General features: G+C 41.0%; 1 protein-coding gene across 1 annotated transcript in view; it reads left to right on the top strand.

Moving 5' to 3' along the window:
- col5a3a (collagen, type V, alpha 3a) overlaps positions 1 to 26,292 on the top strand; it is a 90,387-nt gene that overhangs the window by 770 nt on the left and 63,325 nt on the right. The window contains exons 2-4 of the mRNA XM_083895899.1: positions 16,672 to 16,839; positions 17,353 to 17,566; positions 19,932 to 20,094. Coding sequence (XP_083752025.1) covers positions 16,672 to 16,839; positions 17,353 to 17,566; positions 19,932 to 20,094 — 545 coding nt within the window. The remainder of the gene's footprint in view (positions 1 to 16,671; positions 16,840 to 17,352; positions 17,567 to 19,931; positions 20,095 to 26,292) is intronic.

Here is a 26,292-nt window from a genome sequence, read left to right as displayed (position 1 = left end):
ACCAACAAAGTGAGGTCATTTTTACAGAGTGAGGACATTTTGGCCAGTCCTCTGTTTTCATTGAAATCACTTCCTTAGGTTGCTATATGCTATACTCAATTTGTAAAAAAAACAATACATTTTTGTCAAATTTTGGACCATAAATGTTGGGTTTGGACGACATAGTATAGTATGCCGTTTTTGTAAAATTTTTGACAAAAAAAAATAAAATAATAATAATCGAAAAAGTTTTCCAGCCCCTTTTGCTCTGGGGCTCTACCTGCAGACATTTTATGGTACTGCAACCAGTCGTTCTTTGTCGATGTCATTCATGAAGTAGACATTTGTAATTGTGTTTTTAAGTGGAAACGCTTGTCCTCACTTTGTCAGCAACCCGGTCCTCAGTATGCAGCAAGTACAAGAATGTGTGTGTGTGTGTGTGTGTGTTCTAGGATGCCTATTTAGGCCCTTGGCAGCACCAGAATTAGTCCTCAAAGGGATAAAATCCTGGTCCCAATGTGGCTGAACCTCATTTCCGAGGAACAAACTAAGTTTAAGACTAAGAGTTGAATTGTGGTTTGAAAAAGGCGGAGGTTCGGGATAATGCTTTGTTTAGGCTGTTCAAATGAATAGAGGTCAATGCAGAGTCCTTGGAAGAATAGCAGCACAAAAAACATGTGTGTGAATCTGTATAAATGTGCACATGCATTTGATGCTGAATTCTGCTTTACAAAATAAAAACAGGCACAAAACAACTTTTTAGAAAAGTTTCCTAACTATGCAAATAATCTGCACTTGTGAGGAACTTAGTGCCAGGTGGTTGAGCTGTGGGATTCACAGAGAGAGACAGAGAGAGTGAGGGAAAGAGAGAGAGAGAGAGTGAGAGAGAGCTTATCAACAGTGAGCTGTGATGATGTCAGGTTAGAGTTTGCTTGTGACCGGCGTCGGTTTACTGTGAAAAGGTTTAGCGTTGGCTCGAGAAGGAGGTGAAACGGCAGAACGCTGGTGGAACTTGAGTAGATTAAAATTCCTGTCATGGATCTGTTTAATGTGTTTCCCTCGGACTCTGACTCTCACCACACTTGAGTATGTGCCAAGCTTTGTTTTGCACACTGCTTCCACCGACTTTTGTAACCACTGGGCCTTTCTGGGACAAAAGTGGCTCATTTTTCAAATTATCCACCTGCAAAAAGACACATAATGGTCTCTTTTGTGCCTAATAGAAGAAGCAAAGGTCCTATGTGTGCTTTTGTTTCCATGGTTTATGTTTGTTTAGCTTATTTGTTTTCCTCTTGGTTTGTGAGAGTAACTGTCTCATATCCAGAGATTCGACAATAAATGAAATAACATATGAAACATAAAAATTGTTCCAGTGTAGCAGAAAGCTTTATTTTTGTTCCCCTAAATTGCTAAATTGTATTTTCATTTCCAACATTAAATGCCACTTTGCCTACAATTTAAAACCAACAAAATACCCAAGTGTATCTGAGGTTGTGCGTTATAAAATGACAGTGGAAACACTTTTGAATTTGTGTCCAGCGGCTTTTCAAGACACCTTGGGTTCCCCAGGTTAGTTTAGCTTAGTTAGGGTGTTTCCGACTATGATGTCATTGTATTCTCTCGCTAGAAAAAAATCAAGTTGTTCTCACAAATATGTAGTTGCTGATGATTAATGTAATCCCCACCTCAGCTCAGGGCCCCAAGTAATCGCCTGCTTTGCCTACCTTGTTGTAACCCCCTTAGCTGTTTTTCAGCAGTCGAGTCTGACTCATCCCACAGTCCCTCAGAGGGTGGACTTTTTTGTGAATGAGAACTTCCTTAACTGAAATTGAACTGAAGGGGGCCGGACCTGGAGAGGATACAGATCCAGGCGACAAATATGTTTTCTGTAAAAATTAGGCTTACATGTGTGAGCCAGGCATGGGATCAAATAAGAATTTCAATTCAATAATGGAACTGGATTGCAGTCTTCCCCTAGTGGCACTTCAAAACAACTCACTATGACTGTATGTTGGCAACCATCATATAGGAATGATTTTTACACTTCACAATTATCCCAATAATGGAAATGCATCACCACTTGACTTATTGTGAGTGCCTTTTAGTGCAATCATTGATAAACCTGTCTATTCTCTGTCTTATTGTTGGACAATTTGGACAGTTTTGCATTTCATCACAGTGCCTTGTGTCCACATTTACGGAGAAGAAAATGTGTAGGGGTTACATGAAAATACACACATCAATTGTCTTAATTGCTCTTTTCGTCACTAAATTTGTCTATGATTCAACTTTATTAGTAAAAACAGGTTTTCTACTTCCAAATGTGCAATTATGAATAAATAACTTGCCAAGAAAATTCATAGATTAATGGTGAAGAATCTGATTTCCCCCCCCAAAAAAACCCACCACATTTTTCCCACATTCAGCAAGTTCTGCAGCCCTTTTAAAAACTTCCTCATTCCCACAATAGACAGTTACCACCAGGTTGTGTAATGTGCTGTATTTCATTTCATCTGGCACACTGCTCTCTGTCATCCGTGCCCTGAGGCCATGTTGTGAGTATCTTCCACTGGCAGGAGACCGTTTCCTCACAGGTGCTGCAGTTTAGTCTTCCTGGCGTGCCTTGACGGCAGGAGTTCACTCGGTGGTCACCAACAAAGTGTGTTAAGAAAACATCTCATGCTCACCCATGGCTCCCGACATGCGCCAACTTTACGTCCGGCAGGAGTCGTTGAAATGCATTGGCTGGAATAAAAGTGAAGAGAGCCAAGTGACATGAGTGGATTCAAGTGGCACAGAGAGTGGCGGTGTCCTCCACTCTAATGACAGCTAGTGTAGTGTAAGAGGCTTGGATTATTTCAAACTGCATGGGACACATGGTGGCAGTGATATGGCAAACATGCAGATAATGTGCATGAGGCTGATAATGCTCTTTGTGCCTCTGGGTCTAGGAGATTTGGCGTGCATATGTGTGTGTATGTGTTACAGTGAAAGAATGTTTTCCCATATGCCTTCAGTGTGTGTGTGTTCGAGAGATGAGAGAGCACTTTGTAGTCATGTTTGCTGACAGGAAGTGAGACATTCTTGCACACGTCTACAGTTAGTTACATTTAGAATCCTCTGTTCTTTTGCCTCAACACAGTTTTCTTTTCTGTCTTGTATTTTTTTATATTTTTTTTCAAATTTAAAGTCAGAGACTAGAAACTGTTTATTTTTTCTATTATGTTCTATTTCTATCTCCTTCTGCCTGCTCATACCTTCATACTTCACTGCCTCCATGACAGAGGGGAAATTGTGCATATAGCCCTCCGACTGCATCCCATTTGATCAGACTTCCTTGCCAATCCCGCAACAGACGTCCCAGTGGAGGACGCCATGCCTTGTTCGTCTTTGATCCAGCAACAAATTAGTGGCAAAATGAAAAGCGCTGCTGAATTTAGCAGGGGAGCGAGACAAGGGAAAGTGGAAGCTCCAGTATCTCCCACTGTTACATGTGTTTTTCCGATGGAAGACTTGTCAGAGATGCTGATGATGCTGCATTGAAACTGCCTCTCAGACTTTGGCTCAGTCTCATACCAATCCTAGCCCCTACCACTCAGTGGCGGATCTAGAAAATTCAAAAATTTAAAACTAATTACTGTTTTATCATTAACAACAGGAACAGGCCCAGTGTATCTCTTAAAAAGTAAACGTATTAAAATCAAAGTTAAAATCTAAAATAAAAAGTGCAATAATCAAAAATAATAAAACACTTAAAAGGCAGAGGAGCCTCTTCCTCCCTGTCACTCCCTGCCTCTGTCTCACTTCGTGAATCTGAAGCAGCCTCCTCCTCTTCATCCCTCACATCCTCTTTTCCTTCACTTATTTCTTCATCTCCTTCTGTGGTCTTCTTCTGCTTTGAGCCTCCTGGTCTCTCCAGTTCACTACCTTCTACTTCTCTTTCTGCTGTGCACTTTTCTTACTAAAAAGAGAAGCTCTGGTTATCCTTCATCACAACACTGTAGAGCCATGTAGCTAATACGTAAAACAAATCTAAAATCAGAAGATATTTATTACACACAACAGTTATGTTTACACTACTTAATGCTATTGTATTTGTTATTTTCCCAATTAGAAAAGTGAAGGATGTCACCTGGTTTAACTCATTGCTGTGATTGGTGACAGTAAATGGTTTTGTATTTTTTGTATTTTGTATTTCCAGTCTGGATGACCACTCAAAGCTGCTTTGCACTACAGTTCCTATTCACCCATTCACTCACACTTTCATACGTTTTTCTATCACTCATTTTTCATACCGGCACAGCCGTCAGGAGCAACGTGGGGTTAAGTGGCTTAAGAACACATCGGCTTGTCGACTAGCGGAGCCAGGAATCGAGTTGAAAGACGACTCTCTCTCCCACTGTCGCCCCAGTAAATGGTTTTATAGCAGGTCTACTGCTTAGCTAATTAAATCAATAAGATCTAGCTACAACTGTGTAGTGTGTTGTGACGTAATGCCCGCAAAGCGGCAACCCTGTGTAAACGTTATGGATTAAAACATGACAGTTTTACAATTTTAATATATTGTATGAAGCTGTTGTCTTTACTAAAATCAAAACTAGTCAAAGAGCAAAACGCTCTTACAAATCACGAGCAAGCGATTTCACATTTAATTAATGGCCGAGCTGTTATCGCTGGCGCTGAATATCCTTAGATTACATTCATTATACAAGTTAAATTGGTGTGTTTAAACTTCACCTGGGGAAACTGACTTCACCTTCAGTCGAGGGGCAGCTCAGTCGCTCCACTCTGTGTCGGGATGCAAAGTCACCGCAAGCAGACTCGCTGTGTGTGAGCCAGACTGTGAACAGCTCACTGCACGTTTGATGCAGGGTGAGTGAGTCAGGGGCCTAAGATTATATTAAACTATTGACTTTTGGTCAATTTATTGTTTGTTTCAATACTTTGAAAAGCTTGTGGACATAGTCGCGGATGTTTTTACAAGTAAAGATTTTAAAACACAAAAGTTAGGGGGGCAGCTGGGTGGGCAAGCCCAACCCCCCCCCCCCCTTGCCCCCCCATAGCTCCGCCCATGCTACCACTCACGGCCACGGTATACTTCCGTGCACGCGGACGCAAATATCGGTATCAACACGCAAAGTGCAGCCCAGATTTTGGTCCGAGGGAGCTTTAGCATTGTTTTCTTCTTTGGTAGGACTTCCCTGTGTCCAGACTTGTACTGCCGCCCAATGGTGAAGTGGGATACTACAGGACCCTGAGGGGCGAGTATACCACGGTTCACAATATGCGACCCAACGCACGCGGCATGTGCGCGGAAGTATACCAGGGCCTTTAGCCCTACCCCTTATCAATGTTCAGCTCTAAGTGGCAAAGGATAGGGGTAAAAATGGGATTGGGAACTTCTGATGATGTGAAATTCTGCTCCAAATTGTGCTTAAACACTTCATTGTGCCTTAACTTCAATCTATAGTATCCATCACACATCTGGTATCAAGAAATGGAGTCATTTCCTGCCTCTCAGGCTTCTGTGCGTCTCATCACTGGATGCTTCAAGCTGCTTTTCTGTTTCTTTGGGACGAGTCGGAGATGCTTCCTGTAGAATCGTAATGAGCAGACATCAGAGGGGCCGACCTCATCGCAGTGTCCTCTCATAAGTCATCTCACTCTTTATCCCCTGTTTTATGGGCCTCATTATCATACTCATCCGTCTCATGCACCTCTCAGCAGCAGGTCACAGTAGATCGCTTTCCAATACTGATGCAATGTGGAGGCACTAATGCTAACCTTGATGACATATTGACCCCTTGCTCACATTTCTGCTTGACTAAACCTTTTTAACACCTCGATAAAAAAGAATGAATATAGTCTTCTTGTTTGCAACAAGAAAAGTTGCCCACTGGTGGCTAACCTTCCTAGGCTTCACTTTTTATATGTACATGAAATAAGAACCAAGTAGCTGTAAGACACCAGGGGGGACTCTGCAGGCTGCAAAATAAGCTCAGTTTGAATAGAGGTCTTATGGTAAATTGAGCTTCTTCTCCCCAATTGATTTATTATTATTACTACTCTGTGTTGTACTTTTGCGCCACAGTGATGGCTGATAACAGCCTGTTTGTGACATTAAATATGACTTACTGCAGGAAAAACAGCTCCTTTACTGGCAATGGGAAATGAGCCAATTGCCCTTTTTAAGTAGGTTTAATCATGTCCAAAACCCTGTATTTACCCACATATTTTACTGTGGAAGAGGTATTACACAGTCATTTGACCTGGTATTTAACACTGACTGTATCCATTCCCACTGCACAGAGGATCCAGATGTGAGTGGGTGTTATTGTTATGTTTTTTTGGTCTTGGTTCCACAATTATTTCTGCTTGTACATACAACCTGTGTTACATGTGTTGTTTTTATGTGCGTGGGAGCAGTAAATAGTAGCATTTGATGTATATTAGCTCTGGTGTTACATTTCCATAATAGCTGCCTCACAGTTGTGATGTCTGTGAGACTAAGTGATGGCTTGGGGTTGAAACACACAAGGGCTTGGTCATGTGTACCCTTGCATGTTTCTGGCCAGATAATCCTCTCTGCCTCAGGTTCCACATAAACAAATGTGTTTAGGAAACTGCATTTGTTGTGTAGGGTTTGTGGCATCCTGAGTTGACACAAAACAAAACCTTTAAAACCTCCTCCTGAAAAATTGGGTCAGGCTGAGCTTTAACGTCCAGTGTTAGGCTTGCAGTTACAGTTCTGCTGAGCGAATAGAACCACACGTGTGTTTGTGTGTGTAGTGGCTGCTTAGTTATAGAGGCCTTGAGGGGCAGGTGTTTTCTCTATGGGCCAAGAAGCTTTTGGCCCGGCGACCCAACCTGCTGTGAACAAACATGAGCAGAACAAACTGTAGAGATTGAAGCATGTGGTGCTGATGTGAACTGGAAGGAAATGTGTGACCACATTCCACCAGATTTGCCTCACTCCACTGTCGCCAAGTATTTGCTCATAGTAGCAACTGTTGTGTTTCTCTCAATGATAACATGAATTCATGACCTTATGTCGTAAAGTTCCTCAAAATTATGTATGCCTTGATTATTTTGATTGCAAAAAACTTTGTTTGATCCTCTGTCTTCTGATAGATAGTGAGTGAATGACTGGCAGATAGTTATGTAACTTTGTTTAAATGTAGAAGGTTTCAGTTCTAACACTAATCGGCTGCATCTCGTCGATGGACCATGGTGTATATTTGCAGACAGCAGCCATGTATGCGAGCCGTAATGCTCTTGATTTTTTTTCAAAATCGATTTCCGTCCAACCGATTAAAACTGCGCATTGATGTATCAACACCTTTTTTTTTGACAGAACTCGCACTTTGGCAATTTGTTTTTGCAAACTAAAGGTTGGGATGTCATCATTTTAATTTGAAAACAAATTAAATTAACTTAAAATAACTTAAATTAAATTTAAGATATGCGCTCTGTTTTTGTAGGTAATTGTTTGGTAGTCTGGCAACACACTTATTGGATGGGATAGAGTGGGCTGGATTTGACATGCTTCATCGTAGCACTCTTTACATCTGTGTGTGTGTCTATAATTAATATTAAAATACATATTAATTATGTGGTGTTACAAATAAGCTGGCTTTACTACAAGGCAACATGCTACAATGATCAAACACTTGCTCTACGCCGTATTGGTTGCTCTCCTCGTTACTCTCATTGTCTCCCAATAATCTTCATGACTTCATAATGACCCATAACCAAAATACAGAAAAAGCTGAAGTTCTCCACAGGCATTTGCACAACCGCTGACTTGACTCACTGGAAACCTCTGAGCGTTAACTGAAAGCAGACGTAACCATGAAGCACATGAATGACAATACACATCACTGCCTCTTAGTTTGCAAAATTGCAGCCTTACAAGTAAAATATTTTAGAGTTCCACAGAAAAAGAGACAATACAGAGATGAATCATGAAACGGCATTCTTCCATAATGTTGATTTAGCAACAGATAAAAAGTGTTGACAAATTGCTTGTTTATTCTGTTGTGATTGCATATAAAGTCAGTATTTCAATCACATTTAGCTGCAATGTGGGTTAGGGTTATGGTTATAATAATACACACTGCACTCTGCAGTACTAATTTGATTCAGGCTATCCTTCAAAAAGTGTCTGGATTCATGCCACTGGATTTTTTAAAATTATTACTCCTGTAATAACTTTGTGTTCTACTGATTATCTGGGTTAGGGTTAGGGTTAGTTTAGTATATTTCCTTAGCCTTTCTTCAAGTGTCCGGTCTAATCTGACTGATTTTACAAAGCACATTTCCTAAAGCACATCATCTCACGACAGCCTCCACACAAAGCATCTGAACAAATCAAACTGCTGATCATTGCTTCCATTGAACTTTGAGGGGTTTATTCAACTTCGTCACACTTTTGTCAGACTATGTCATGCTTGTCCAGCCGATCCATCCAACTCACATATCAAAGTCTTTAAAATGTGCATTTTTTTTTGCACAGATACCAATTAGTTAGTTAGTATAAATTTGACCTCTGCATTTAAACCATCCTTTTTTAAACGCACCAGTAGTGAACAAACACAAGCCAGGTGCAGGAGCAGTGGACGGCATTTCTGCTCCAGGGGAGCAATGGGGATTGGGTGCCTTGCTCAGTGTCACCGCAGCCCTTGACCTGTTCCAGGATTTGAACTGGTGACCCTCTATTTACAAGGCTAGTTCCTTTGTTCTTGGTCATGGGCTGTCCTTAGTAGTTATGGGGAACATAAGAAACAATGTGTCATATCTAGGGATGCTGCATGATATTAAACTTTATGTCAATGCCCGATATTACTCCAATAACCGATACTGATATATACGTCTTTCCTTTTGTCCAACTGCAGAGGTCATTTGTCCTATTCTGCAGTGAAAGTTGTCGAATATTTTTCATACACGTCACAGCAGATATATAGCAGATATACAGTATATGTGGATATAAAATATCTTGATTGTGTAAAATAAATAAGCACAAAAAAAACATAAGGCAAAAAGCAGGGTGCACCCTGGACAGGTCACTAGTCCACCACAGCTCCAACATATGGAGATGAACAACCATAAATTCTCTTCTCACATTGTCACAATTAACCTAATCCCCAATTGTGCATGTTTTTGGACTGTGGGAAGAAGGCAGAGTACCTGGCACGTGGCGAGAACATGGAAACTCCACACAGTAAAGCCCACAGTTGAATCAGGATACGAACCAATGACCCTCTTGCTGTGAGGCGACAATGTTACTGCACCACTGTGTAGCCCCTAGTTTAAACAGCCATACATGTATAAATGTTTTGCTAAAATACACTGGTCACGATAGACCGTGACATAAGGCAGAGTTCAAGAAAAAACAGAAGTTTAATATTTATTTACTTTACAATAGATCTATAGTACAAAGGCATACTCATCGTGTGCATGTATTACTGGTTATTATAATCTCAAAACAGCAAATTGAAGCGTCAGCATCAGGCCTTTTTTCCACTCATCGCAGGGTGTGGTCCAACTTATAAACGGAAAATTCTCATCGCACAGATAGTTTTTTGGCCTCATTTGCAGTTAAAATCCCCCAGTTCCCAGGCTTTTTTGACAGTGTAGTATTGTGTGTGAGTGGTATTTTCAGGCTTAGCTGGGAGTGTAGGTGGTGTGAGTCATCAACAATGTCCTTCCAGATCTTTGGTTTGGAAAGAACACTTTATGTCCATGTATGACTGAAGTGGTGCTGAGCGGTGTAACTGCAGGGCACGGACGAGATGCGTCAAGTGTCGCAGAGCCAGAGAAAATGCACAGATGAAGACTGTGTGGTGGCATTTCCAATCGTATAGAGGATGATCTGTGAGGTGGAGAGCTCAGCTGTTTTTTGGCAGGGGAACTGTGGACAGCATTGTTTCTGGGCAGAAGTGGTTGTCTCACAGAAAAAAAAAAAACCCCACACGGACAAGAAAAAGAAAACGGAGGAAATGTCTTACATGGAGAATGTGAATGTGCTGTGTGGGTTACTGACCAGCGTTCTCCCAGAATTTTCCAGATGTCTGTGAGATCACTGTACTTTGACCTTTTGGTGTGATCGTCAAACATGTCTGAGTCATCAGTCTCTAGAGATTCAACAATGCTACAGCAACCCTTTCTTTAAAGGTCCAGCGTGTAACATATAAGAGGGTTTATTGGCAGAAATACTATTCTTTGTTTAGTTTTCATAGCCTTAGATTAAGCTTTTTATATGCACTTTAGTTAAGGGTCTTACAGCAGCCTGAACAGACAAACTAGCCAGTGTGCATTTTGAAGCTGAAGCTTGCACAAACAACGAAGAATAACATCCTTTCTGGTTTGTGAAAGCCACCATAGATCCCTTACATGTTTGAGGAACAGAGGGATTAGTCTTTTATTTATAACAATCTGTCACAATCTTTTACATATTAGAGCCTTACAACTATGGAAGGCAAAATATTGATTTTAAAAACTGATGGGAGTAGGAGCTATCTTGGAATCCTATGCTGGGGTTTGTGAGATTGCTCTGACTTTCCATGTTGGAAATCTGACTTAAGGGGGCGAATCAGTTAACATTTCTAAGAACCCATTAGCCCTCCCACTCCATTTGACACATTCAACTGTAGGCATAGCATGCCCTGATTCTTGTCGATGCAGAGGAGTGGAGTGTAAGGGCTAACTGGCCCTTTCAGCAGCACATTTGATCAATCAAAGACACTTACACACCGTCCCAGATGTTGAGGACATTTTCTGTCACATCTCTAGACAAGTGCATAATCATGTGTATTATAGCAGCAGCTAGATGTGGTGTTTATGTTTTGTGATGATTGCATGTTGAATCTTGAGCAAAAACATGTCGTTTACTTATATGATGACCATCTTGAAGATGTGACCCATTTTTCTTTCCATTCCATCCATACCCTTTTATGGCGCACTTCTAGCATGACTTGGCTTGACTCTACTTGTCTCATAAGTGAGAGTACCTGGTACCTGGTGTTGTTTTAGTACCTGCTCTGGTGAGGTTCCAAACGAGCGGAGCTGATCAACAGACTGTCGGCCACTGATTGGTCAGAGAGTGTCGTCACTGGAAGAGTCACTGATTCTAATGACTCAGTTACACCAATAATCACTCCCTTGCTTTTCACTGGTTTATGTGTCTATGTGTGTTTAAAACAACGTTGTGGCAGTTTCGTGCAGTTTCTATTATGACTCGCCCATTTGGGAAAGTACTATAGTCATGGAAAACCATGGCCTGATAACAAGCCGCGTAGAATAGAGCGGAGTAGTACTAGAACTGTGTAATGGAAAAGCACTATTATACTCATTTCCAAGGGGAAGGGGTAAAACTCTATCGGTGTTTACAGTATAAACTCCTACTTTTATCAGCAGTAACATAATTTGACAGGTGAGTTGAGGACAGTGTTACCACAGAGTTTAATGAAATGCAAGCAGAGCCTGCTCAAACAGTCAGTGCTGCAGGATACGTAAAGAAGAGAACTGGCACAACTCAAGGTGGGATAAATGAATCGAAGCAGGGAACAGATAACTTTCTTTGATCGAATGTTGCATTGATCCAGAACTCACATGGCAGTCTGCCTTTAGCCTGAGGGGGATTTCTTCTTGACGCCACTAACAGGGTTGTTTTGAACTGAAGGGGTATTCCACAGGAACTTGTGTTTGGTATTTTATTTGGGTCATTCTCATATCCAACTAGTTTTCTCATTGCAGCGGTGATCAGGGTTGAGTTGTCTGAAATCCAACACGTTTTTTTTCCCACGGTTTTTTTTCCCCCCCTTTTCTACATTTCTTGGACTGAGCTTGCCATAGTTATCCCTCAGCAATTTATGTTGTACACTCGGGTGTTGGATACACATTTAACTGACAGATCATTGTGAAATCATTGTGAAAAGTCTTTTTGGTGGAATTTGCAGCTCGTCTCTGATTTTCATCTTCATTGCTGAATATTTGGACTTGTCGTGAGAGTGATAGTCAGAGTTCAACAGTCTCCTGTGAGCCCATAGCTGCGATATGTTTACTTTAAAATGTCATGGTAGATTAGACAGAGGTTTCATTTATGTGGTTCATTGGGTGCACTGACATGTCATCTTTGGATTACATGAAATTAAACAGTTCAGTTTAGAAGTTAATTATTTTATTTTGTTTTAAGGGCATTTTGTCAGGTGGGTTGACAGAAATCCAAGAATCTCATGTAATTAGACCCATGCTGCTTCAATTTAGAATCGTACTCGGACTGTTCCAAACATAACTGCCTCATGACCCCCCTTCCTCCTCGTGTGCAAGTGGGAGCTAGGGAATGAGTAAGGTAGACGGAAAATGATTCACAGAGTTTGGTGGACACAAACTTTTCAACTTTGCTATCTCAACGGAAATTAAATTTCAGCGATTTCATTTAGAAGTCAAACAAGGTCACGGCTAAGCCACAGAGAGCTCACTTGGGATGAGACAAAGGCAGACACACACTCACACACGTCTGAGTACCGGTTCAATTTAATGCAGAATTTACGTTGCAAGACCCAGACGTGATGCGAAACTCAAGTGTAAGCTCCTCTGCAAAGACTGACGAGCTCTGACAGAAAAACCGATGCTTTTGAGACCGTATTGTTTGTTTTGTGCTTCTGAAGTGGCATCCTAATCGAGCATGTTACAACCAATTCAACATTATTGGCCAACTTAACTGGCACTGTCAACACATCATGTTGTGTGATGTTAGACTGAGAATAAATCTCTCTCCAAGATAACTAACTTGATAAACCACAACATGGTTACAAGAAGTGTTTCAAACAGGGACTGACGTCTTTGTCTTGTTGAGATGCAACTGCAGATGTTATCTGTGTTCATGTTTGTAATTGTTTTATGGTTATGTGCAGCAGACAAAAGCATTTTGCATCTAAATGGCAGTCAAGTTTTAAACACTGAACTGTACTTGAGGCTCTTATCCAAAAATGTTCTCTGCACAGGTGGTAACAGTGGTAAGACAACATTGATAACCCAAAGTGTTGATGCTTTAAGGCATAGTATTGATATTTTAGAAATATTCTCGACAGTGGTTCTGTGGTGGCTTTTTCCCTCCGACCAGTACTTGGCTGCAGACCTTCGGCCATTTGACTCTCTTCCCCTCTTTTCACTTAATTTTGCGGATAAAAATCTATTACAATATACAGTATAATTATTGTCTCCAGATTCTTGCCAGTATGCAACCCGACTGGTTCATGTTGTAAGGAATGGGACATACATCTAAAATCGCCAAACGATCAGTATCCTGACTCAAGAGATATGAAAACTGATATGCTCGTGCCAGGTGTCAATATTCTAATACATAAACAGATTAATTACCAATATGGCTCTACAACATCTCTGACAGTTACGCACCTGCTAACTGAAACATAAAACACTCTCGATCGAGAATGTTCCAAAACCTTGGTCAGGCAGAGGATACAAATAATTACAGATTATTTGTTTGTCCAATAAAGAGTCAGGAGTGTGACCTGTTGTAGTTTTCTGCTTCTGCGGCCCATCTGTTGTGAGGCTTCATGTGTTATGCATTCACAGATGGCCTCCTCTATACCTTGATTGTAACAGGTGGTTATTTGAAATCACTGTTGTCTCTCTGTCATCTTGAACGAGTCTGTCCAGTCACCAGTGACATCTGGGATCAACAAGTCATTTTCTCCCAGAGAACTGCTGCTGCTCAGTCTTTTTCCAGACTATTTTCGGTAAACACCAGAGATGGTTGTGAATGAAAATCCCAGTAGGTCGGCAGTTTTTGAAATACTCAGAAACTACAGTCACTTTAATTATCTTTCTTCCTCATTCTGAACATCAGCTGGTCAATTCACCATGACTTCATGTCTCAATGCATTGAGATTCCATGTGATTGGCTGGTTATTTCTGTTTACAGTACAGCAATGCAGTACAATACAGTATAGTATGTTAACAGTGTGGTAATAATCTTGCAATAGGTAAGTAATATAATGGTAATACCATCTTATTTCTGGAGTATTAGCTTGGTAATAACAATTATAAGACTATAGAATGAATGAGGATACATTACAAATTATGTTATGGTAATTACCAATTATTAATTCCAAATATTTCATATGAATGCAGCTTAACTCATTGGCTGACAATGATGTCTATAGACATCAATTCAAATACAACCGTTCACTGTCAATGACGTCTGATGAAAGAAGAGAGTCTGCTCTTTCTTATGGTAGTGTTTAGGTGTTTACATAGTCACAGAACACACTGTTTTGTGGGTCTTGGGAAATCAGTCAAAATGCTGTAAAACGCTTGTCGGTGTGGGGCTCTCTGACAGCCAGTGGGTTAACTGATGGTAGCCCACATGAACCCTTAGTATCGAGAAAAAGATGATAGATGACCATAATACCATATCAATATTAAAGAATTATTACCATACTTTTACCCTGTTAGTATACTGTAAAGTGTTTTGCCTAAACAAGCAGGTGAACTGGCGTACCTAATAAAGCGGCTGGTAAATGTAGGTATGACAAAATGTGAAAAGTAATGTCTTTAAAAATAAATGACCTATTACTTATAACTCATCAGCGATAATGAATCAACATGATGACTAGAGCACATTTTTGCTTGTTAAATGTATGTGGGTGAACATTTACTGTTATTTGTTCAGTGCTGAGAACTTCACACACACAGTTTATTTATGACTAACATTTAAACTCCGGAGGTCTTAAATACCTTTAAAATCTGTACCTGATGTTTTCTATTATTAACGGCTGACTGTTAATTCACAGATTAACCTATTTTCAGCCCAGTTGTGATGCTGGGAGAACGGAGAGGGCGAGCTCTCAAAGCAGCTTTCAATACAGTTATGCAAATAAATAAGGTCATAAAACGTAACAAGGTGTTTCTGCAATCAACGTCTGAGCAAGGATAAACTCTCTCCACATGTTTAATTAACGAGGAGAATAAAAGGCGAGCTGTGTATGAGCGGTAGGAGCTCAACACAGGAGGCAATTTGGGTTTAGGATCCCCATTTCAGATTCCTGGAATGCCAAGTGTGTAGTTGTTCCAAATAGGCTCTCTTCAGCAGCTGGTGAGAGACTGGCCGCTCACAAAGCTCTGATCCTGCCCAGTGCTTATGGCAGCACTTTATCAACAGGATTATCTAATAACACAACCAGCTCACTGCAAATAAAGTGCAAGCACAGTGCTGTGAGAGAAACCCACCAATCAAAGAACCGTCATATCTATTCAGGGAACAGTTACTGCCCTCATTACAAATAAACCTAAATCTTGCATTTAAAGTGGAGAGAGACATTTTTTTTCAAGTGTTCAAACGTGATCGTAAAGTGAAGTGGAGCCAGAAATACATCTGTGTTTATACTGATCTCCTACAAGTCTTGTTTTCACTGTTAGGCCTGGCTCACGCCAGATGTATGGAGTGTAAGTTGAGATCTTCAGTGGATAGCTGTAGGCAACTGGACTTGCTTCATTTGAGTTTCGAGATGTCTCACCTCTCATCCAAGTGGTGTAACAAACCAGGTATTTAGCCTCTGTTGGCTGGAAAAGCCACACTGGTAACTACTGAAGATAACTTTGCCCTGGATGACTGAGAACCTTTACAGACAACACGTATGATCATGGTGTCCTAAATGTGTTGTGATAACATTTGAGTCCATGTTGTCCCAACCCCAGAATTCAGAAATATTTTGCTGGTAAAGAAAATAAAATCTATCTGCAATCTCCTTACTTTTATGGTAATAAAAGGTTCTTGAGTGATTTAAACATTTTTATTGCAATAGCTTTTTTTGAGCATGTTGTCGAACCCCAATGTCAGATTTATGAAATGTCTTGACTGTTTGGCATCATTTATTTCCACATAAAGCAAAACAAAAATCTTAAATTATTTCACCTTTACTGTGATAATTATCCATTTCGACTGATTTGTGTTTGATCTACATCACCCAGCCTGAGAATATTGTCAGGTATTTCGACTTGTTGCACGTGTTTTGACTTATTCTGACATGTTTCCAGATGCATTTTTAGAAAATGGCCAGAACAAAAGAAATTGTGTGGGAAACGAATACAATGGCATTATCTGTTCAAACCTTCAAATACGTTTTGAGGCTTTAGTATGAAATTGGATTATTATGGATAGAATGTTTCTTATTCTCAGTGGGACCATGCAAATCTTTGATTAACAGTGAAGAAATGAAACTGTGATAAATGAGCACTGGTGAACAGTGTGCAGGTGTCAGCTGTCAGGTGTGCCGCAGTCGGATTAGGGGTTGGGCTGAGGACCACCCCATCCTGTAATAACAGCCACAGAAGCTTGGCCACCTGCCGCCACATCTCCGAGGAGCTCGTCTCTTTCCGACTCCTAGGAAGCAGAAGAAGCCTCTTCACTTTAAGACCGGCTTTGAGCCGCACTAAACCCTGCTCTTCAGCGCACTAACAACCAGCACTTAACCAAGCCAGACAACAAAGTGCTGACATGAATCAAAGTGCCAGCTGCCACAGTCTCTGCCTGTTTTGTTCACATACAATACAAGAAACATGAATTTATTCAAAGTATTCAAGCCATATCTTGTTAAAAGTTGAGTCTTTTGGGCATAAAACCCTTCAATTCTTCAAATTGCTCCTCTGCTCTCCTGTCCCCCCCCCCAGGTGATCCCATTGATGTTCTGCGAGTGCTGGAGCTGTCAGAGAACATGGAGGGAGTGTCCTTGGAGGCCGGTTTCTGCACTAGCAGGAAGGGGACGGAGGAGATGGACCTGGCCTATAAGGTTGACAAAAAGATTCAACTCAGTGCTCCCACCAAGCAGCTCTTCCCTGGTAGGAGAATTTTTATTTTTACCCTTGTTCAGTTCAAGAAAAGTGAGCCAAAAGATACATCCGTGCAATTAAAACAGAGTCAACGTATAAAGGATGATGTGTAGAAATCGTGTGACTGAAACAGCTTCTACATTTTATTTGTATTGAAGTAACGGCAGAAACAACAGCACAGAGCAGTCCTTCACCTCGCGCTAGATGCACATATTACTTCATCTATCAACTGCTATTGCTGTGCTTAATTTTTACTCAATGAATGCACATTTCATTTTACTGCACTTTAGAGAATTTGCAACAGACTTAAATAAAAATCTAGGTACCGTCACATCCAGCTGTGAGAATTCTTTGCTCTCACAGGCAATATTTTTCATTCATCATTATCATCTTCACTCAGGGCTCCCTGGCAGCAGGTGGTGTAATCATGTTATAAAAATGTCAGCCCCCTCGCCGTGTTCTCTCTTGTATAACTTAGCAAGTTCTGCAAGAGTATAACTGTCCTCTCCTCTCCTCTGCCAGATTCCACATTTCCTGAGACTTTCTCATTGATGGCGACGCTTCGAGCTAAAAAGGGCTCCCAGTTTTTCCTGCTCTCAGTGTATGATGACCAGGGCGTGCAGCAGCTGGGAATGGAGGTGGGCCGTTCACCGGTCTTCCTTTATGAGGATCAACACGGACAACTGCCAACGGAAACTTACCCCATCTTCAAGAAGATCGATCTCGTGGATGGAAAGTGGGTCACAACTTCTCAGTGTTAATTAATCAAAATCAATAGATTCAATAGATACATTTCTGAAGCTCTGTGAAACTCCTACCAAAGTTTGCCTTTTGAAACTTGAAAAATCAAGTTGAGCCTCACATTTCTGCATTTCACGTCAAAGGACTCGCTCTGAATGCTCAAACTTGATTGACCTTAACGGGAATATAATGGTTTAAAGCGGACCTAGACCGGAAGTTGCAATTAACGCTGTTTTTTAGTGTGTATTTGCGTCATTACCTTGTTTAAGAAGCCCTGAAGTTTTGAAACAAACAGTTCAGCCACTGCTGAGAACGCTGTGTTTTATTGTAATCTCGGGCTCAGCGAGATCTCTGAAAAACCTGTTATAGTTACGTAAACACCGGTTCTCCGGAACAGCAGATCCTCCTGCTCCGGGCACTAGTCTGGGCACATCCGGTTGCGTACATTGAACCGCAGAAGAAGAATAACGTCCGTTGTGGAGATGTTTCACGAGCGACAGTGTCTTCTGACTCTGGGTCTGACTCCGGGTCAAGGTCATAAAAGGGACTGCTGCGGGGAGTCGTGAAGAAGCTATTTTTAAACATTGTTAAAACAATGTTTTGATAATGAGTAGCAGTGCATCCACCGTTCCAGAGGGGGGAGCTGTGCTTCTGAGAGCGGGTGTGCTGAATATGTCATTTCCGGGTACTGGCCAATCACAAGACTGTTTTCTGAGTGTGAGAGTTGAGTCTGAAATATCGCAGCTGGGAAACACCGTCAGAAAAGAGGATTTCTATCGGCTCGTTTACAGCAACTAGGATGTTTTTGACCATAAAAACAAGTTAATGTATGTAAGTAGACCTCCATAACTAACATATATGTGCAACAGGACCACTCTATGTGAGCTTTAAGAGTTAAGCAAGAGTTCATGATGCTTGTCTTCAAAGACTCTCCTGATTGAAAGGACTTCGTATTTAATCTCGGGGTCTGTAAGTGTGGAAAAACAGGCTACACTTGAACTGAAAAGAATATGCAACCAATACATACATGCATACAATCCCCCTCATGTCAGGCCGCTCATCAATGCTCAGCCCCATAAACACAGGAAGTAACTGTACGTAATAGAACTGACCTAATAGAACCAGCTGAACATTATATAAAGACCATTGTAATATGTCCAGCTCAGAACACAAAAATTATAGAACTCAATAAACATTAGGTTGGAGCTTTGTGTAGATTGTCATTCATCCAGGTCAAAGTTGTGTAAAATCCATTGCACTATAGTAGCAAATCTTGAAGTTTTCTATGCCCTTCTGATGTAGAGGCTTGTGGAGAAGGTTATAGCTCTATTTTACTACAGTAATAGGTGAGACACTGTTTGTGTTTTGATCACCTGCAAAAATCTGTCAAATCTGTGAATATCTTACCAGGCTCTTTTTGGAGGTTTTGTATGCTTTCTCTCGTATTTTCACCATGGAGTGCTGTGGTCACGTGACGATGCACTGTATCTCCTGACCCTGTCCCTTTCCCGAAGCCTACCCGTCACCATAACCATAACCAGTAACTGTAACGCGAGATAGAGACCTGAAAAACCTCGGTAACAACTGAGAAACGGAAGATAATCCGTTCACCAAACGCACTCGGGCTACACTTGCACTTTGAATTTTTTTTCACTGGAGCGCCTGTCATTGGATTTTCGTAGGCTAATGCACAAAACATAGGATACATACTTTTTTGTACGTTTTCATACAGCCTTCATGAGAATACATGAATACATTGCAAAGGTAGAGGTCGACTGATGTGGTTTCTATGACTGCTGCCTATCTTTAGATTTTAAGAAATCAGAACATTATGTTTGCTTATATATTTTGCCAGTTTTCTTTTTTCCAATACAAAACGATGATATGACGAATGATATGTCTCTCCATTCTACATTTTACTTCTGCACTGTGATATACTTTATTTTCAAAGAAGCAACATTTGCTTTATCAATGCTCATTGATAAAAAATAGAAAATATTGGCCCTGATTAATCAGCCCAACCGATTAATCAGTCTACGTCGATTTTAATGTGGGTTCAGTATTGCCCACCACCACCCAAGTCTATCGTCACCCACTGAGTTGTTTTTGGTTGCTCTGTGTGTTTGGCTGTCTGTTTGTGCTTCCACACTTGCACTCTCCAATATGACCAACAGAGGCCGCCAGAGGCTTGTTAGTATACCTATGGACATTCACCAGCATCAAATCTCTTACTTCCAGTTTCACAGATGGTCTACGTTTCCTCTCTGTTTACCCCGCTGCAGATTAACCTTAAGACACAGTATACTTTCACTGCTGTGTTTTGCTAACAATATGTTGTGACTCTGTCTTTGACCTCTCAGATGGCACAGGATCGCCTACAATGTGCAGAACAAGTCTGTGACCCTTTACCTGGACTGTCACAAGGTAGAGACACTGGATCTGCTGCGAGGGGACAATACTGTCATCAGTACACAGGGTGTCACTGTGTTTGGGACACGACTGCTGGACGAACATGTATTTGAGGTAAGACGCTATCCTTATATCCTTATACCTATACCTCTTGTCCTCTTGAAATCGGAAGCCGATCCCAGTGGACATTACAGCAGGAGGCGAGTCTGGACAGTTCAGCAGACCATCACAGCACCAGCATACACATTCACAGCTGCGGTCAGGTCAGAGTCTCCAATTACCCAAACACCAATCCTCATGTCTTTAGACTGTGGGAGGAAGCTGGAGCACCCAGAGAAAACCCACACAGACTCTGGAGCATCAGGAACATGTGCCTCACTGAACTGGGATTTAAATCCAGAACAAATCAGGTTTTATTGAGAAACACACTTTTGTTCCATTCAGTTACCCATAGGAGTGTAAAAATTAACTGATACAAATCAGTGATTGATTTTAAACTAATAGATAAAAACCGTCCATACATTGACCACTGTATTGATCTAAAATGCACCATAGACGATTAATGTCCTGACTTTAAATGTCCTTGGTTTAAATAATCTGCTCTGCTGGATTATATTCTCACAAATCTATTTTTTTTGTTTTTTTAATCTTACTAAACGCAACAAAAATATAAACGCACAAACTTGAAATGGTAAACAAAAATAGAATGTCATGACATTTGCTCAAAATCTTGATGCATTTGTTTATGGAATGATTTGTTTTGCTCAAACCCAGTAGTCCAGTGTCACTTGGTCATTCCTATTGACTACAATCTCAGATTGAGTATTTCAACTCAAGAGAGTCATGGAGCATGGCAGAGTGGTGGTAAATATGCGTGACCAGTACACAGACACTCCTTATGGTCTGGTTAATAAAAGGGCACACCACAATGTGGACTTTTGTCACTTGTCAAAATGCCACAAATGTCACAAATCATAAGGTAGCGTGCCATTGGCATGCTGAGTGCTGGGTTGAGCGTTACAGCTGTGGCAACACAACTGAATGACGCCGTATTCACCAGACATGTAACCTATCGAACACCTTTGGGATGTTCTGGATGGAGGCGTGTCTGCTAAAGGGTTCCAGTTCCCCAGAACGGCCGCCAACTTCAAGTGGCTCTGCAGGAGGAATGGGACAACATCCTCCAGGCCACGATCGACAACCTGGTGATGTCCATGCATCGCCGGTGTACCGCTCTGTGTGAGGCTAACCCTGGATTTCCACTGGACGCGTTACAGCCGCGGCACGTCAGCAGTGCGGTCACTGTTGCAAATCGCTTCCATTCTAATTAATGAGAGCATTTCCACCAGTCTCAGCAGCGTCCCAGAAGCAGCTCCCAGGGCCGCAGCGCTATCGATAGGTAGCAGTTCTATTCTTGCCGTTGCCGCTGCTGAACCTCGTAAATTCCAACAGAGCAGTTCGCACCAGACAGGAAAAGCGACACAGAATCAAAGTAAAACATTTCCGCCCCCCTTTCAAAATAAAACACAATACGCAGGTCATATAGCCTGTCACAACTTCACATCAACATTACGTCGTGACCGGTGCTGCCAGATCAACAGTCAATTAATCAGAGCGTCTCAGAGAGTCATAATGTACGAGAGACTGATTGTTGAAGTGGAGAAACTTAAAATCATTATTGACACCAGATCAACAGTTCTTCCACGTCGGAGAATGAAAAGAAGCTGTTGTTGTTGTTGTTTCCTTTATACACACAGTCTATCGCTGGATCTCGCGAACTCGCGTCCGTTTAAGATTATCGCGCGATCTTCCGTGAATACCGCTGGCCCCCAAGGCACCGCGCCGCGGCTGTAACGCGTCCAGTGGAAATACGGGGTAATGGTGGACACACACGTTATAGAAGTTTGTGAAATTGGATCATCGACCCTCATTGTGTTCTTCCTGCCATTACTCCAGGACTTTTGTTTTGAAATTTATCCTAATGCTCGCAAATCAAAGCCACTTTATTGATAAAGTTGTACGGTTATTTTTGGATAGTTAATTTGTTTTGTCACATAACAATAACGACAAGTTTTTCTTTGTGCGTTTATATTTTTGTTGAGTGTACAACACACATGATGTGATATGATCTGTGGAGTTTACTTTTGTGTCAGTGTGTTAATTGCAATTTTGAAGGCTCCTCAGGGACATACTTGTAACCTCAGTTAAAGAGGCTGAAGAATGACCAGAGTCTTCTGTCAATCAAATGCAGGGAGAAGGCCACAGGGAGGGGTCTTCTTCATGTTCAGACATGCCCAGGCTTTTCATGTTACCTTTAAGTCTCTATATATATGGCACATTGTCTTTTCTTTGTGGGCTTATGGAAGGAGGAAATGTCAGACAGGTCCATGTATTTTGATGGTCATAACTCATACAAGAGTACTTAGCAGGAGACACAGATGAAGTTCTTGTTTTAGCTGTATGAAATTGCATCTACATGAAAACCTTTTAATCTTTTGATCCTTTTAAAGCCTTGGAGAATGTGTTGACACTTGTATCAATATGCAGGGAAAACATGGGGGAGTAAGATTTCATCTCAAATCTGGGAGGGATTCCAATTCTTCTCTTTTTTCTTTGGTGTAGAAACCTTTTTGGTGCCATAAGTCATTCTGTGTGCTTCCCATGACAATATGCAACCACTGCTCCACTGTCATTACCAGTGAGGCTCCACTCTAAATCTCTCGCCCACAGCATGAAATGGAGATCAGCTCAAGCCCCTGTCCCCGGTGCTGTGCTCGGGGCTCTGTGCCTGATCAGCACTGGAGCAAAGAAAGACTATGAAATATAGATAGAGGTCTAAGAAAAAGATGATCTTTCCAATTCTGCTTTCACTCACTGTCCGAAGAATATTCTACAGTCTGCAAAAACATGGAGGAACGAGCTGTAGTTATTATTTAACAAACTGCAGAGGGAGGATTGTCAGCACTCCCTATTGCCATAATAGTCAGAAACCACAGCCTTCTCCACTTTCACCTGAAGAAAAACAGATGTTCTCGGGCCTCACAGGTGTACACCTTCTAATTTTAGTCAATAACTTCTTCCCCCATGACCTTTTAAGCCTGATTTGTACTCCATCACATGACACTTCAGGAATGATGTATTTTGTACTGATCAAAGTGTTGCTGCACTTTCCTCATGTTGAGAATCAGTCATAATTTGACTGATTCTCAACATGAGGAAAGTGTCTTACACTAGTCTTACACTAGTGTGTAAGAAAATATTATTTTCTTACACACTAGTGTAGTATTTTACTGTCTCCATGTAGATGATTCATCTTCAACTGTCAGACAGGAGCAATACATCCACATTGGTCCAACAAATGCAGTGACCAACTCCATTCCCTCTTCTGCCATTTAGGGATGACTGCATGCCACTTTTTTATTTTATTTCCAATACAATACTGATAGTACAACCTCCAAAGCCTACCGATAATTACTGTATACTAGTCAGATACAATCTTTGACATCATTAACCAACTTAACAGCATTTGTGCCAATCATAGACAGATTATACAAAGTTTTGTCAGTGAAATTAATTTGAAAGAGATAATATGCTGAATCTCCACCAGGGGACAACTCCACTGGTTGCAAAAAGAATTGTGTTTGAATGGATGTGTGTGGGGAAATTGGTGTATTTCTCACTTGGTTTATAACATCAGTAAGCGTTTGCCTGAGAAGGCCAATGGACTTAAATGCTAGTTTCAGGACTTTTTGTCCATTTATTTTTAAAATTAGGAGGATAAAGTATGGCACATATGGCATATGGATACCTGTGTGACTGACAGCTGATATCAACCAATAGGAGTCTGGTTGCAGGAACATCCGGTAGTGTACTTTTTCTGGGGGTTTGCCACTTGGCACACGACAGTTTGTCAGTGGTTGTAGAATTCTCCTTTTACAGCATGTTGCCTGTTTGAAGCGTTTACATCATATTTACAGTTTATGGATCATGTTGTTGTTTTTTCTGAAACATCTTCAAATAGTAGCACAGATATCAATAGAAATACACTTTGCCTCAGGATAATTCACTGTGAATTGGCCCCTGAAAGAGCCTCCTGGAGGGGCGTGGTTACACAGAGACGTCTGCAACTTTTGCCTGCAGCATAAATTGAAAACGTTTCTCGACTTGTTACGTTTTGTCGAGTGACAATTAGTCGTAGTGAAAGTTTCAAGTGAGTGATAGGTGAAATGATGTGTTTTGTACAGATAAAAGTGTTGCTTGACACTTTCCTCTCATGTGGCACGCCTGCGGAATTTTCCTGTGTTGCTGACATCAGAAAAGCTGTTAGACTTCAGTCAAAGTCCATTCTAAATCCCTTCCTCCTAAAGCAGGAGGAAGGACTACTGGGTTTTTTTTTTTATCATTTAAAGTATTAATATTATGCATTCAACTGCATACACATTCATTCCAGGGCTTACTCCTAACGATTATCAGTTTTTATCAACAATATCAATGATATTTTACTGAGTGATCATATGGATACATGCACGTGAGGTGAGGTGAAGTGAGCCCGCAGGGAGCTGGTAGCGGGCACCATATTGGTGACCCCTGTCCTAAAGTATATTATCAAATGTATCCATTAACAAAGGGAAGATAAAGTGATAATACAGATAGAGCTGGCTGTGGATAAGTTACTGTGGAGATGGCATTAAATTGAAATTATCGTGGGATTCGTTATGTTTAATCGAGCAGCAAAAGTATAATTCTGACTTTAATTCAACATCTGTTGCCACTCCCACATTGCCTTCCAGTCCCTCAAATATTGATCAGCTTTTCAGTTTTCAAATTATTATCCACTCCACTTAAGAGAAGAAATGCATCTTCTTGTGGTTTCCTTGGCCACACTTCAAAATCATTCCCATCATGCATGCGGAGACTTATGATGACTCAGCAGTTGTTATGATGACTAGTAGGTTGACCAAGAAAACTGGTAATTTAGCCCACAATGTACTCTTTATAGTCACTCAAATTTGCAGTTTCATTTAGAATTTTTTTTTTTTGTATGAATTTCAGGGGGTGCAACAGTTGCGCAGTTCTTAATCGACTCCTTATTTCAAGCTGACCAAGTGTCATTATGATGCTCAAAATGATTACACAGTTTAATGGTGATTGGAAAAACAAAATCATCCAAGTACATATTAAATTAGTTAAATAAAAAAATAAATACATTCATTATGATAAGAAGGAACTGAATTATTCTGTCACAAAAACACTGCAGAGAATACAAATACTACTACACACTGAAGTGTTTACACAACACAGCAGAAGCTCTAAGGAAAGAAAAAGTGTATCAAATCCGTCGGTCACCCCTGACATCCATGCCAACTATTATGATGATGGATAAATTGGTTTGTTATTTTTAAATATAAACACGTATCAATGACAGTAAACTGAATATTTTGGGTTGTGTGTTCATCGATTAATCAGTAATGAAAATATTCATTAGTTGTGGTCCTCTGGTTCATAGGAGTTTCTATTTCGGGCTGCGCATATTTTAGCATGAGTTGTGTAGGTTATACAATGGGTGAGGTTGGTATCAGGGGAGGAGAGAATATGTAGGCTGACCTCTGGGCCTCTGTTCCCAGGCCCTGGTTCTCGGGGAGGAGGCCAGTGTTCCGGCCCAGTTCTCCCAGCGTGGGAGCTCAGCGTGGGAGCATGGGGACCATGGTCAAGCCACTAATGTCTTTATTGCTTCCAGATTGTCTGTAAATGTCTACAGAAGTTTGGTAGCAAACATCAAACTGTCCACAAGTTGTCTGATTGTGCTCTGACTCTGCTGCCTTCCTCAAACATGCAGACTGCTCAGATAAGATCGAGACCAGCGTTTATTTGTTAGGAAACTCAGATCTTTCTGTCTCGGTTTGTGCTGGAATCGAGAAAAAGTTTTGGCACAATGTAATAAGTATGTTGAAACCACACTAATTAAGCATATCTTAAACACCTTATATCTTATTTCAACACATCAGCTCTGACACGGTCTGTTGAAGTCATATTTTGCTGTGGTAATGATTTCTGTCTGATGGTGGTCATATGTTTTTGGTTGTGAGCATGTGTTTCTCTGTAAGCACATCAATGGACTGTTTTGTTTAACTGTACTTATTTGTTGTAAACTTCCGTTTGCTTCCTGCCCCACAGGAAGATGTGACTCAGTCTCATTTTTTTCGGCTGACTCGTGTTTGGTTTACCCACTTTTTGAGTCTGGGTCACAAAGCACGAAAACAGGGTCAAGGTTAAAGCGAGACCCCATTCAGTTACTGAGACCGAGTCTGAGTC

The sequence above is a fragment of the Microchirus variegatus genome (assembly GCF_963457635.1).
Source record: "Microchirus variegatus genome assembly, chromosome: 10".
Classification (NCBI taxonomy): Eukaryota; Metazoa; Chordata; class Actinopteri; order Pleuronectiformes; family Soleidae; genus Microchirus; species Microchirus variegatus.
The sequence above is the reverse complement of the archived record's forward strand: the minus strand, read 5'-3'. Positions and strand labels throughout refer to the sequence as shown.